The sequence below is a fragment of the Gigantopelta aegis genome, chromosome 3, assembly GCF_016097555.1.
Source record: "Gigantopelta aegis isolate Gae_Host chromosome 3, Gae_host_genome, whole genome shotgun sequence".
Classification (NCBI taxonomy): Eukaryota; Metazoa; Mollusca; class Gastropoda; order Neomphalida; family Peltospiridae; genus Gigantopelta; species Gigantopelta aegis.
The window spans coordinates 20682112-20695346 of NC_054701.1; the positions used below are offsets into that span (position 1 = coordinate 20682112).

Genomic DNA, 13235 nt, shown 5'->3' on the forward strand with positions numbered 1-13235 from the left:
ATTAATTAAAAACAAATACAATTAAACAATTACTAGTAACTTTATGAATATTCTTTATGAATGAAAGGCTTTAGATTGGTGCTAGTTAATTAATAATTTAGAATTTTTTACTTAATGTTAACAAACTCATTTATGTGTAAAACTGTTGAACTCCCCAATATTCTCGGCTCATTGGAAATTCCCGACAGGTTTTCAACCCCTTTACAACCACTGTACCACAGAAATTCTCTATATAATGCATGCTTGTGTATTTTGGACGATCGTAGGTTCCCGTTTTGGACATTGCATCTCCTCCTTTGAACAATCCTGCATCCACTTTTGACTTTAATACACTTATTTTGCCACATATTGTTTGTCTTTGATGGTCACCGCTGCAGTTAATCCACGGGTGATACAATCATATATGTTTTGTCATGAAAACGACGTGTCTGGCAACAAATGCTATTTAATGTATCATTAACATAAAACAAAATTTACCACATGACGTAGCATGACCTATAGCCGACTGTTCCCTTGAAGTGTGTGAGAAACCTACATGAGTCTAACAACAAACAGAGAACAAAAAGCTTTCGCAGATATTAAGTCTATTTTATCAGTGATATTAACGGTAATACATGATTGCACCGTGTGCCCATGGATAATTTAATAATGTCTGCATACATATATCATTAATGCTTTGTGTGCCGATGACTAAACATGCTAAATAGTGTGAACATAATCAAGCAGAGAATAAAAAGGAAAAATCAAGATAAAGAAGGAAATTCTAAGAAATACATAAATGATAAATGGGTTTGTACACTATGAAATATGATGATAATAATAACTATATTTAAGAAAAAGAAAAGCAAATGTGGACAAAGTGACAATAGACAATGCCAGAAAATGTGGGCAAATGAACGTTGACTTTTAAGAAAAGTCAAAGTCTGCTAATCTCGACAAATTTACAGTTCACTATTACTGAATAGAAAAGTCTGCAACTGTAGTCAAAATGGTATTTCATTCTTTAAGAAAAAGAAAAGTATGCAAAACTGCCAAAATTACGAATTCATTCTAAGAAAGAGCAAAGTCTGTAAATGCGGGCAATCTGAAATTTCACTCTAAGAAATAGCAAAAGTCTGCATTTGTAGGTACACTGAGCGACATGTGTGAAAGAAGCAAAAACATGATAAAATATGAGAGGTAATAATACATATTGTAATATTATTATTATTATTATTATTATTATGAGAGAACAAAATACTATAGAAAAATATTTTACAAACAACGGTTTTCCCTCCGAAAGGAAAGACTGTCCCAACAGAAAAAACCCGGTAAAATCAACATTGTTTTAGTACGATTTGCATTGCGTAGCCATTTCTAAACGTTAAGTGTCTGTGAGATTACAGAGTTCTCGAAAATGATATTGATTAACATATATATATAAAGTTCAAGAATGCTTGAAAAATGTTCTTGTGTTAAAACAGGATAGCAGTTCAGCAAATTCCATTCAGAGACAGCAATTTCCAGGAAAGTCTTGATGCACGAGTTGTCTGCCCTTTCCATTTAAAAGTTATCGGACCCAGTCATAACTCTAAAATAAAACGAAATCCATCAGATGGAGTTAGTAATTATTCATTTTGCTAGTAATTAGTTATTAAATATTGTTTATGTTAATAATTACACAGAATATGTCATGATTTGACTAAAAATAAATGTTCTGCCTACTCTTAGAAGTTTTAGAAGTCGAAATATCTATATAAAAGAATGTGACACCCAGCCTTGTTTCTGTTGCCAAATTCACCAATAATACCTGAAACAATGATTTAGTATATGGGCTCATTCACGAAATTCGACTAGGCTACGAATATGTGCATGGGACAAAACAACGTTAACGACCATGGCCGCAATGGACTAAAATTGTAGTGAACCAACGGAAAAGAAACCTCTCCAATGAATTCATTCGAATGGAAAACAACACGTTCGATCAAATAAATAATACGAAAAGATCATCTTCAATATATAAAGCGCATACTAGTTGACTGTGATTCTTGGTTTCAGAAAAGTGCACGTTTTGTACAAAAAGGCTACCTTTTCTGCACTCTTTCTGTGAGAATTCATACAAATAAATGTAATCTGACCAACAAAACCAATAACAAATTCAGACGCGTATCTCTGCACAATGCAGAGTCCAAACGATATGACAGTCCAAATGAGGACTGCCATTCACAAAACTGGTCCTACTAAAACGCGTTGTAAAACTGGGATTAGATGATGATTGGCCGTTATTAGTTTAATCAAAGTCACTTCTAATGACATATTCATTTTGCATTTAGTAATCATCTGGTCTATATATATATATAAAATCAGTTTTGTTTTTAATATTATGCACACATTATTATAGTTTTAGTATTATTTTCCTTTTGGCATTTGAAAAACGAACATGACAAATTAACCATGAATACTTAGTCCGTCAAAAACAAACTAAAAATAAGTTGAAAATAACCTAATAAATTTTGTTTATATAAATTTGCAAATATAAACCTAAAACAAGAAACCAAAAATATTAATGTGTAATTTTGTCAATTTCATTATGTTATCATTGGTAGTAAAGTCAATCCAAACACCTAATTATTAATAATTTAGTCACATCGTTTCAAACCACATTAAGTCAATTTTCAGTAGTAGCTTAAACAATAATCACTGTATTTTTAGCAATATACAAAAAGCGGGTAGCCTTTTTTTTTTTTAAATAAAATTTTAACTAATCTAAATTAAATTTAAAAGATTTTCAGGGACGAGAACATGAAAGGATGCACATCTCGTAATCTGTTTAAAAATATTAATAAGATACTTAAAACAAAATGAAACACGGGGAAAACGAAAATAGGAGATATTGTTTTTAAATGGAAACAGAATATAATGTTATTACATAAAAAGAAATATAAAAAAAAACGAAAAAGAAAACGAAATAATAAGAATGTCGATTGAGATAAAGAAAGTAGTTTGTATTATACACGCACAATGAAAAGAAGTGTTGCGTGTTTAAGTGTAAGCCGAGAAATGCCAGGGTTCTACTTACATGCTGAAATGGAAAGGCGCCGCGAGAGCGCTCGCTCGATTCTCGAGCACCAGCGAGGCTATGAACAGGCAGATTTGGGAGTGTGGGTCTCACTTTCAAGTTCATCGCTATCCTGGAAATGGCATGGAAACTGCTAAAAGCTGCTCTACTAGATCCTACGATAATGGGCACTTGCCGCCCTAAAAATACACGCAGTAATTTCGTTTCATTGACTGTCGAAAATGACCAAAAATATCGTCTATAAAATGTAAAATTTGCGAAAGATTACTTTAAAAAAGGCGCACGTATGTCAAAGAAATGTGGCTAATTAAATATGACTTTATGGTCAATCATATTATTTGTTTAGAAATGGCACCATATTTTGGTAACACGTTATATAAAACTGGCTGTTTGTGTCTGTGTATAAATGATTATATACTCCTAAAGTCCAATTAGTGTAGAGGGTAAAATAATTAATGTCTAAATTTACATTTTTTGTAAAAGGCTATTGTTCACCACTACATAATAAAGCACTGCAAAATATTAGTTAAATATTGAAAAATGACAAATGACATGCAGTAACCAGCAATTCAATTGCTATTGAAATTTACTGCATTTAAAACTAAACGATGTATATGCCAATATTTGAAAATATTGTGAGAATGTGTTTAATTGTACAGTTGTGGCAAACTTAATGCGTTACCTAGTCTCCTAATATGTAAGAATGAAATGTCCAATGGTTTAGATGCCGATATAAGATGAATCATGCGGTTATACTATAGGTGTTGCACTGTTGTTATATATGGATTCATCAGGCATATACTGCCGGGTATTGGTGTTTCTGTGACAAATACAACATCGATCAATCTCAGAGATGCTCATCCATATCATAGCATGCTGTTACTACATCTTCTAGTGACCGTCTTATTAGTTACTAGTATTTTAAAATTCCTTTACTTGGCTTGAACTATACGGATTTTGTCTTTTAATCTGATATCACTAATTAATCAAACATTTTGTATTTTGATATAATATTACAAGAGTTAATAAAAGAGCATCAATCTGAAACGATGTCAGCTTTCTTTTCGTTCTTTTAAAAATATTATAAATTACACATTTACATTTTTTTGGTAGAATCTTTCAATACATATATCGTATATTAAACACTTAACATAACTATTGGAGGACTTCGAACATTCGTGAACAACTGAATATGTGTTACACACAGATATATAAAATCATTGATAAAGGAAAATATTGGATCACATTTACATGTGTAGTTCTCACATGTATGAAACAGGTTTTAAACATTTTAATATTAATGATTGAATATACATGTACATTTAATGTGGGTTTGTTTCTCAATATATTTATACAAAGTTTAATTGTTCTTAAACATACGTGTTCTTCAAGACTTTCAGAATTAAAACAAAAATAAATATTTAGCAATCTTCCGCGGAAAACTCGCATTGTATATTTTTTTATATAACGTTAAATCTATTTAATTATAATGTTATGGCCTATGTAAAATGTTATGTGAAATACCGAGATCGGGTAGAGCAGCTTCTAGTTCGAAAAGGAAGGAAGAAGTACAAAGAAGAGGAAAACACAAAAGAATAAAAGCATAAAAGAAAAGAAAAACTGTGGTCAATTGACAATCATGCCAATAACAAAAATATTACTAAAGTACTGAAATATGTATAAAGAAAGTGTTAAGTGTTAAAAATAGTTGGAGGTTACACCACCAAGAACTGAAATTAAATAGTGTTAGTAAGGAAAAGACAGAAAGCTATAATGGAGCGTGTTGGTTAAAGTTTAATGCAAAGTTGTGTTATCGTATTAGTATATGACTATTAACATCATGTTATGAAACTGAAGCCAATCTCGATGTTATTTGTTAGTGACAAATACGTATGCAACTGTTGTGTTATATTATGCTAAATGTGGAATACGTTGAATATTAGTATGCAGTCATTGTTACCAACGGCTTAGTATAAACAAGTTTTTTTCTGGTTGTAGATTACTCTATCTTAACGTGTCCTGGTTCTTTTTATGCCACTCTTCTAGTTACGTGAAGCAAGATACAGCCATTGATGTTTTAAAAACTAAATCTATACAACCCCAGTTATACATATTATCATCCATCGTGTGTTAAATGAGCAATGTGTTTGTTTTCTAGTCAATTACATAGCTCGTTACAAACGTCACGGGTATATTTTACTTATTGGTTTGTGTCATATTTCTTTCTTGTAAAAACTGTTTACCTCTTCTAAATGGCAAAACATACAATTACTTCTTATGATTGAGTTGTAGCACGATAATTCCTAATGATCTTAGTTACACACTACAAGTTGAGAAGGCATTACTATTAATAATGATGATTTGCAAAAAAACCCACAAACCCAAACTAAATAGAATTTTAAACGTTCCCGCTATAAAAATAAGGCCATACGCATTATGCTTATTCGTATTCACCCAGGTGATATTATCCAGTTACGTACGTTATATAGAGGTTTTTGAGTTTATTTCTTTGTAATACAATAAATGTTTGTCATTGATTGAAAATGGTGACCACCAAAGACAACAATTCTGTGCGAGTATTGATTTAATCGATTTGGTTACTTAAATGGAAGTTGCTTGGTGTTGTGTGTATTTTTCATTTTTGTTAGTGTGGACAAGGACACATATGGTTTGACTACGTGACGTCTGAAACATTTTGTCTGACGTCTGCTAATTTTGGTTGACGTCTGCTACTTTTGCTTGACGTCTGTTACTTTTTTGTCTGACGTCAACTACTTTTATCTGACATCTGCTACTTGTATCTGATCTTTAAATCTAAGTTAGTCTTCCTCTTCTTCGTCCTGCTAAACAGCAGTAGCTAAGAACGATGAACAACGAAACACAATTCGAAATACCCTTTATAATATTAAAGTTCGAGCCAAACGGAATAAATATACAGAGGTCACCCTCATTGCTATGTATGTCCCCAAATGGTAGGCCATACATATTGTGTTGAAAATCGTATCTCTCTACCCGAAAGAGTTTAACAGGAATTTTGACAATAAATTAATGTGAAAAGACTTACTGCTTGGACGTCAGCGATAGTGTGTGTACAATATTAGGATCAGACTATATAATTAAATCTTGAAATAACATAAAAGGTATTTCGAAATATAAAACATGTTACAGGTCAAGTATTTAAAAGCAATGACCCTTTTAACAAAAGCTTTTCGTCAGCTTGCAAACACCATGCAAAGCAAAATGTTGGTTATTCTTCTTGAAAGTGCAGTACTAATTTGTCCTTTGGCCCCTTTTTTTCAATAAAATTATCAGCCTTCATTCAATGATACAAAATTTCTGTATGAAAACAGAAATATATCTACATCTTTGGGATAATGAATGAATGAATGTTTAACGACACCCCAGCAATTGGGATAATTAAGGACAAATTTGTATTAAAGCGCTAATCGTGAACGGCGTAACACGTGAGAACTTCAACCTGGAACAAAAATCGCATGTTTATCGTCAGATTCCAGTTTTAACAATCTTTGTGCACTAATACTAACAGCCAGTAATTTATTCTAAAAATAATATTTTGCAGTTTCTGTATGTAGACAAATCTTACAATGAAGACAAAAGACGCCTTGACAATGAAGCAAAAAAAGATACTCAGTCTTTGTGCACATTTTGTAACGATAAACCTTTTATTTAAAAAAAAAAATCCATCCTGTGATAAAAGAACTTATGTACAATAATTTGAATGACAATAAAACGAGTCAAAACTATCACCGTTTGTTGCTAAATATCCAAATAGGTGACTATGGCAAAAGGTACTTTAACCGTTGATGTACATATTACAACAACAAATTCGATAAAACACAGCAAAATCTTTAATATTGTACAATGAATTGCATCGTCTACTAGTAATTTTACTTGACTTTTTGTCTCTTTACAGTAAACTCTTCTCAAATAATTTCATGAGTAGAAAGATATAGAAAAACCTAAATAAAACAGCCCATGTTAATATCAAAAAGCAATTATATTGTCAAAATGAATTCTTAGCAAAATCAGATTATTCATAGCAAAAGAAAAAAAAAACAGAAGAAGAAAAACAACCCAGTCTTATTATTGACAATGAACGTTTTTAGAAAATGTTGATCACAATCAACATGCAAATCAGAATGATCAATAACAAGTAGTTCCGTCATGCGCACAATAGTGTATTAAGAACATAACGCCACAAGTTCATGGATATTCTATACCGCGTAAAATAATATCTATCTAGGTTAAACCAACACATTGACATAGGATATCAAATTACTTCTAATCCGTGCATAGTTCAACAGTACTAATAACATAAAACAACAAAATAATAACATCAAACAATACTGCTATATCGCTAAATGAAATCCATAGTCTTTTATATTTTACTCTGTCATATTAACGCAATAAAATGTAAAATAACTTTATTACTCTTTTGTATGGAAGCTTTCACTAAAAGGAATACATCTTGGAATAGAAGAAATATATAAACGTAAACACAATTAACAAATATGTGTATACTGATATTATTAAACGGATATTTTGTTTATTTGTAATTGATTTTAACCAAAGAAGACTTTCTTTTAGCACGTTGAAATTCAGCAGCTTTGTTTTTGCAGAATAGAAATCGAAAAGGTACAAGTTTTTATAAAATTCGAAACAATGTTTTTTAAACCTTCGAAAAACAGGTTCATTAAGATACTTTCAGGCACCTTAACTCGAAATAACGAAAATAAAGTTAACCGGGTTATTTCTTTAGATTTAACACTTTTACAAATATCTCAAGGCATTAATTACAATCCCTGTTCTGAGCAAAGAATAACAAAAATGTTCAATATGAACATATACCATTTAGACTGTGTGTATATACACCATTACCAGAGTATATATACGCCTACTTGATTATATCATTGATTATATATACTGTTACGCAATTGTAGTCAGAAACGTTTTTAAACTGTAATTATTTAAACGAAATACATTCCTCTATGTGCATAAATTACAATGGTGTCATGGAATGGATTTATCTAAGCATAACTAACACACTTTGTAATATACTAAGAACAAAGATCTGTAAAATTTACATTATTCGTAATGTTATTTAAAACGTCCGACGATTATAAAATAACGCGTGCTATGTTTGTGATATAAAATAATGTTTTGGGATCCTGTTTTCAAAATTTCTTATAGTCTACGCTGAAGAAATTAATAATCCAATTGGAAACTGTAAAGGACGTTATACTTTAAGCCGAACAATGTTTGATAGCGGAACGTGTACCTTCAGTTGGAATGAATAAATTATGGCTTTGTGATCTAAAAATTGGCCAACTTGTCTATGCATTTAAATCTGAATTAGATTAAAATTTTAAATTAAACCAGCTTATAAATAAATGTAATATATACATGTGCATAATTATTATAAATTAAATAAATTGCTTCTACAAATAATCATATTAATATATATTTACTGTGCTACTTTAATTTGCTTTTCTATATACATATATATCAAATTAACTTCATAAATATGATATAAATAATAAATCACCAACCTTGCCTAACAACGCTATAAGCTGTGCTAATAGGTATATTATATACAAATTCGACTACACGTATATACATACTTACATCGTATATGTTTATAACTATACTTGTTTATGTTTATAACAATACTGATAGCCTACACGAGAATAATAAGTATACAATACGACACAAGAAAAACAGCACATACAATAGGTTTGGATCTAGAGATATTAGTAAAGAAAAGGAGACAATTGTGTTCAGAAAGATAATATAAATATTTTAGACAATAATGTTTGGAATTTATTTTCCAGTCTGTTATGTAAAAACGGCGCAAAACCTATTAAAAGATACGTAACTTTGGATGTAAGAGAACCGTCCACAACATCCCTCTATTTGTTTTCGATTGTGTCGCCTATGGCTATGGATATAATTTATTAATCTTTTCTTTACATATTATCGAAACAAGTTTAATGTTAAGTCATAAGCAACTTAAAAAAGGCGGGTGGTATTTTAGGATAAGGGATATTTTCCAGTGTCGTATTAATTTCTAAAATCCTAGTATCATTAAGGTAAAAATTATTATCATTATAATTAAGAGAATAACAAACCCTACCATAAAAACCTTCATTTAAATTTTGCGTTTATTTACTTAGTTTTCTTATTTTCTATTATTTTATACTATCTCTAGAAGGATTTTAACTATTTTTAATTTATCTAGTTTTTACTGTTTTACGAAACTAGCCAATCAGATTTATTCTATTTTTATTTGGGAAAACTATCATCGATACTACTACTATACGTTAGAATAGGGGCGGTTGCCGTGGCGACAAGACTGTATGTAGTAGGTCGCACTGATACCTCAACGGGCTTTATCCTCTCGCGTCGCCGTCGATGACGTCGCGGCACTGGCGACGACATGGGTTCCGGGACCGACGTCTCGGGCGTCTCCTCCTTGGACGACTGACTCTGCAGCTGCATACCGCGCGGCCTCATATTCACGGACTTATCACTGGTGTCGTTGGAATCAGTCACAACGGCCTTCTCGTCGTTGACGATCTTCACAGTTACCTGAGAGGCGTCCGGTTCCGGCGTCTTCTTCCGTTCCGGCGTCTGCTTCCGTTCCGGCGTCTGCTTCCGTTCCGTCTGGACAGACCGGTTGATCTTGGAAAGACCATCCGTCTGCGTTTCCATTGAGCAGACTTTGATTTCCGGTTCCTTCTTTGCTTCCACTTTCGTGATGTTATCTGCATCCTCTAGACAGCCTAGATCGAGAGATCCAGGAGCAAAGGTTATTGTCTTGTTAACGGTAGACGGCAGATTCGTTATTTCAATGTCCGAAAGATGCGATAACTTTTCCGAAACTTGTTTCTTCAGAAGAAGCAGTTCGATATCTTTTCCCTTGAGAACCAGCTCCGTGAGGCTGCACGTGCTTTTCAGACTGTCCAGATTAATCTGCATCTCTGACCTCCTCGAAACGTACTCCATCAACTCCTTCCCGTAGATCTCGTGCAGATTGTCTATCAACTGCTTCTCCCTGTTGCGTATTTCGCTGATGAACTGGATAGCGACGTCTCGGATGTTCTGCTCCGAGGCTTTGATGGTCGCTTCGCATTTTCCCAGCAGCCCGAGCTGCGAGTCGTAGATGTTGATCCTGTCCTTGCAGCTGTCCAGCAGGGTCTGGATGCATTCCTTGTACTTGACGACGGCGTCCGAGAACTGGGTGATCTCGTGATCTTTGTGCTCGTTGAAGGTACAGAGGACGCAGATGCACGACTCGCACGGCTCGCAGTAGAACCGGACGACTTCTTCCTTGTGCTCTTTACACTCTATGTCCTTCTCGATCTCGCAGTCGAACAGGCTGTGATTCTTCGTCACTTTCGTTTCCCTGTGCATGTCGACACACTGCTTGCACAGCAGTTTGTTGCAGTCGAGACATTTCGACGACGCTTCTCTGTGTTTTCGGTTAACCAGCTTGCATATATCGCAGAAGGGGAACTTGGAAGGGCGCTGTCGAGCTACGAGCTCTCCGAGACTGGAGACCAGGAAGTTGTCTGGTAGTTTCTTAACGCCGCCTATCGGCAGGGCTGTGCGCTTCCGGCAGAGTGGGCAGGTGAATTCCCGGTAGTCGCTGTACTTCTTGTAGGTGCACTCCGACATGACGTGGTTGTCGATGCACTGCTCGCAGAACGTGTGCAGACAGTCGAGGCATTTCGGGGACTTGAAGCCCTCCAGGCAGATCTTGCACGTCAGGAACTCGTCGTGAATCTCTTGGGCCAATTTCCCGCCCTGGGTGGTAGGGGCGGGAGCCTGCGTTGTCGTCATGCTCTCCCTCAGCTTCTCCCTAGGTAGTTCGATACCCTGGGTGTAATACCGTTCTCGCTCCAAACGGCGACGATACCTAAAAATAGACGGATAATGTAAAGTGAAAAACACATTAGTTTCGTAATATATTAGTAAACACCTTAGTTATGTAATATATAAGTAAACACCTTAGTTTCGTAAAATATTAGTAAACACCTTACTTTCGTTATATAGTAGAAAACCTTAAGTATACTATGACACAAATGTTTAGCAGTTTGATAAATGTGCTTAATTAAAAGAAAATCAAAGTGAAATCAGACATTAGATTTAACCGATGCATCATTTGTCTGGATAAGTAACAAACTATTTTCAATACAAAATGAAATGTGTAACTGTCACATCACTGGATGTAGTGTGGGGTCCATGCAAAATGCAATAGGAGCAAACTGCTAAACGTTTTTGTCTTATTATTGATTTTGATATACATTGAATAAAACTTAAATTCTCTACTCAAAAATAGATTATGATTACAGAAAACACCCTTGGTTATATAAATATTCAATTCATCAAAACGTAAATCACTTCCACCGCAAAGGCTACAACACCAAACGCTTGTTCAGTTTTTGCATTAAATTATGAAATATAGCAGGTTCTTACCCACAGCAAAATAACGTTTTACACACACACACGCATGCACGCACGCGCGTGCACACACACACACACACACACACACACACACACACACACACACACACACACACACCTACCTCTCAGTCATTCTCTCTCTGTCTTTTTAATGTGTATTGACTATAATAATATATCACTGAAAAAAGAAATTACTTAACACATACAAAATGCAAAAGAGTCTTAAAGACATTGAAATCTACTTGAATATTTATAATGGAAATAGCATGATCCAACATGATGCACGTTAAGATGATAACCTAGCCTCAGTGGAATTTAAAAATGTACAGCGAGTATGTATACTGCATGGATCAACGTGTTCGAATCGCATCATGTCTGAAAATGGCAAAAGCAAGCGAGTCTATAGAATGTGCACAGGTGTGTAGCATCATGCATACACATCTCCAGGTGATATCTCCATACTCTTTCCCCAGCAGAAGTATTTGATGCGATCCTGAAGCATGTTGATGTTAACGAATACCCAGCATGTAACATAGCTCCACAAACTTTAAAATAGTTCACTGCATATAGTATATTTTGGTAGTCTGTATTTATATGCCGGTGTGTCTTGTCTTGTGTTGTGAAAAGTACATCCCGATAATGACTTTTTGTTCTAAAATTAAATAACCAAAACGTTAACATAACCAAACTCATTTCACAAGCCAAAGGGCTTATTGACAAGATCGACAAATGGTTTTGTTCAAAAGCAGCTTGCTGAATATATTTGTTTAACAAGAAAAATCTCCACTTTTTGTACTCATCATATTTTGACTTATAGAAAACTTGGTAGTCTTTTTGTTTTTGTGTGTACATTTACATCCATCAAATATATTACATAAGTTCATCACTGTCTTGACGTAAGCATTCAAACACAAACAAACATATTAATAATTAGCCAACTTGAATATCATAACTGCCAGCCATGCATCAATCCTGTATTCTTCGTATATATATTTGTTAATCGTGCCGAAGAGGGTAGGGGTGTTTGCGTAAAAATGTGTCTATCATTTTCAATGTAATATCATCAAAACTCTACTCGTTATTCACCTATAATGACTAACTTCAGTATGAGGGTACACGTGAATGGTTGAACTATTTATGGACTCCCATACCAGAAGATGTTATCCGTAACCCTAGCAACAGAAGATATTTGGTGCATTGACGTCAGAGACGGCGCACGGGAGGACTGACAAGACCGTGCGAATTGCAAAGATATGGCGGCCATGTTTATTTAATCAGACGAACAGATGATTTGCGGGACGGCTCATAATCGCCAGCTTGGAATTGTAGAACATTCGCCTTTGGTGTGATACCGTTGAATAAGCGATATTCTTATGAGAAGAAAAGTTACAACTAAAGAACAAAAAAGTGTATTGAAAGCTTACTGAAATATATAAGAAAAAAACCCCGTTGGCACCTTTACGTTCTCAGTGAGTCATTGGAAAGCAATTCAAACAAGAAACCTCCCTTCGTATATCAGTTCAAGGTGCACCAGCACTTCGTTAGTGCTAAATCTGGACGACCTATTTACTGGTTTTCTTTCAAAAGACTCAAAATACACATCCCGTAATGTCTGCCTTGGTCTAGAACAAAAGTTATCTTCATATGAACCATACACATTAAATCCAACAAAGATAATGTATTGCATGTA

General features: G+C 34.1%; 1 protein-coding gene across 9 annotated transcripts in view; it reads right to left on the reverse strand.

Annotated features, from left to right (window-relative positions):
* Positions 1 to 572: 572 nt before the first annotated feature.
* The window catches only part of LOC121367680 (tripartite motif-containing protein 45-like), an 81200-nt gene continuing 68537 nt past the window's right edge, over positions 573 to 13235 (reverse strand). For 7 of the 9 annotated variants that reach the window (XR_005957418.1, XR_005957413.1, XR_005957417.1 and 4 more), the window contains 3 exons: positions 9458 to 10997; positions 3059 to 3170; positions 573 to 1570 (listed from right to left, as the gene is read on the reverse strand). Coding sequence is in view for 1 of the 9 variants with exons in the window: in XM_041491995.1 (XP_041347929.1) it covers positions 1550 to 1570; positions 9458 to 10997 (1561 nt within the window). In the remaining 8 variants the exon portion in view is untranslated. Of the gene's footprint in view, positions 1571 to 3058; positions 3238 to 9457; positions 10998 to 13235 lie in introns of all 9 variants that reach the window. The other 2 variants (XR_005957412.1, XM_041491995.1) reach the window with 2 other exon arrangements.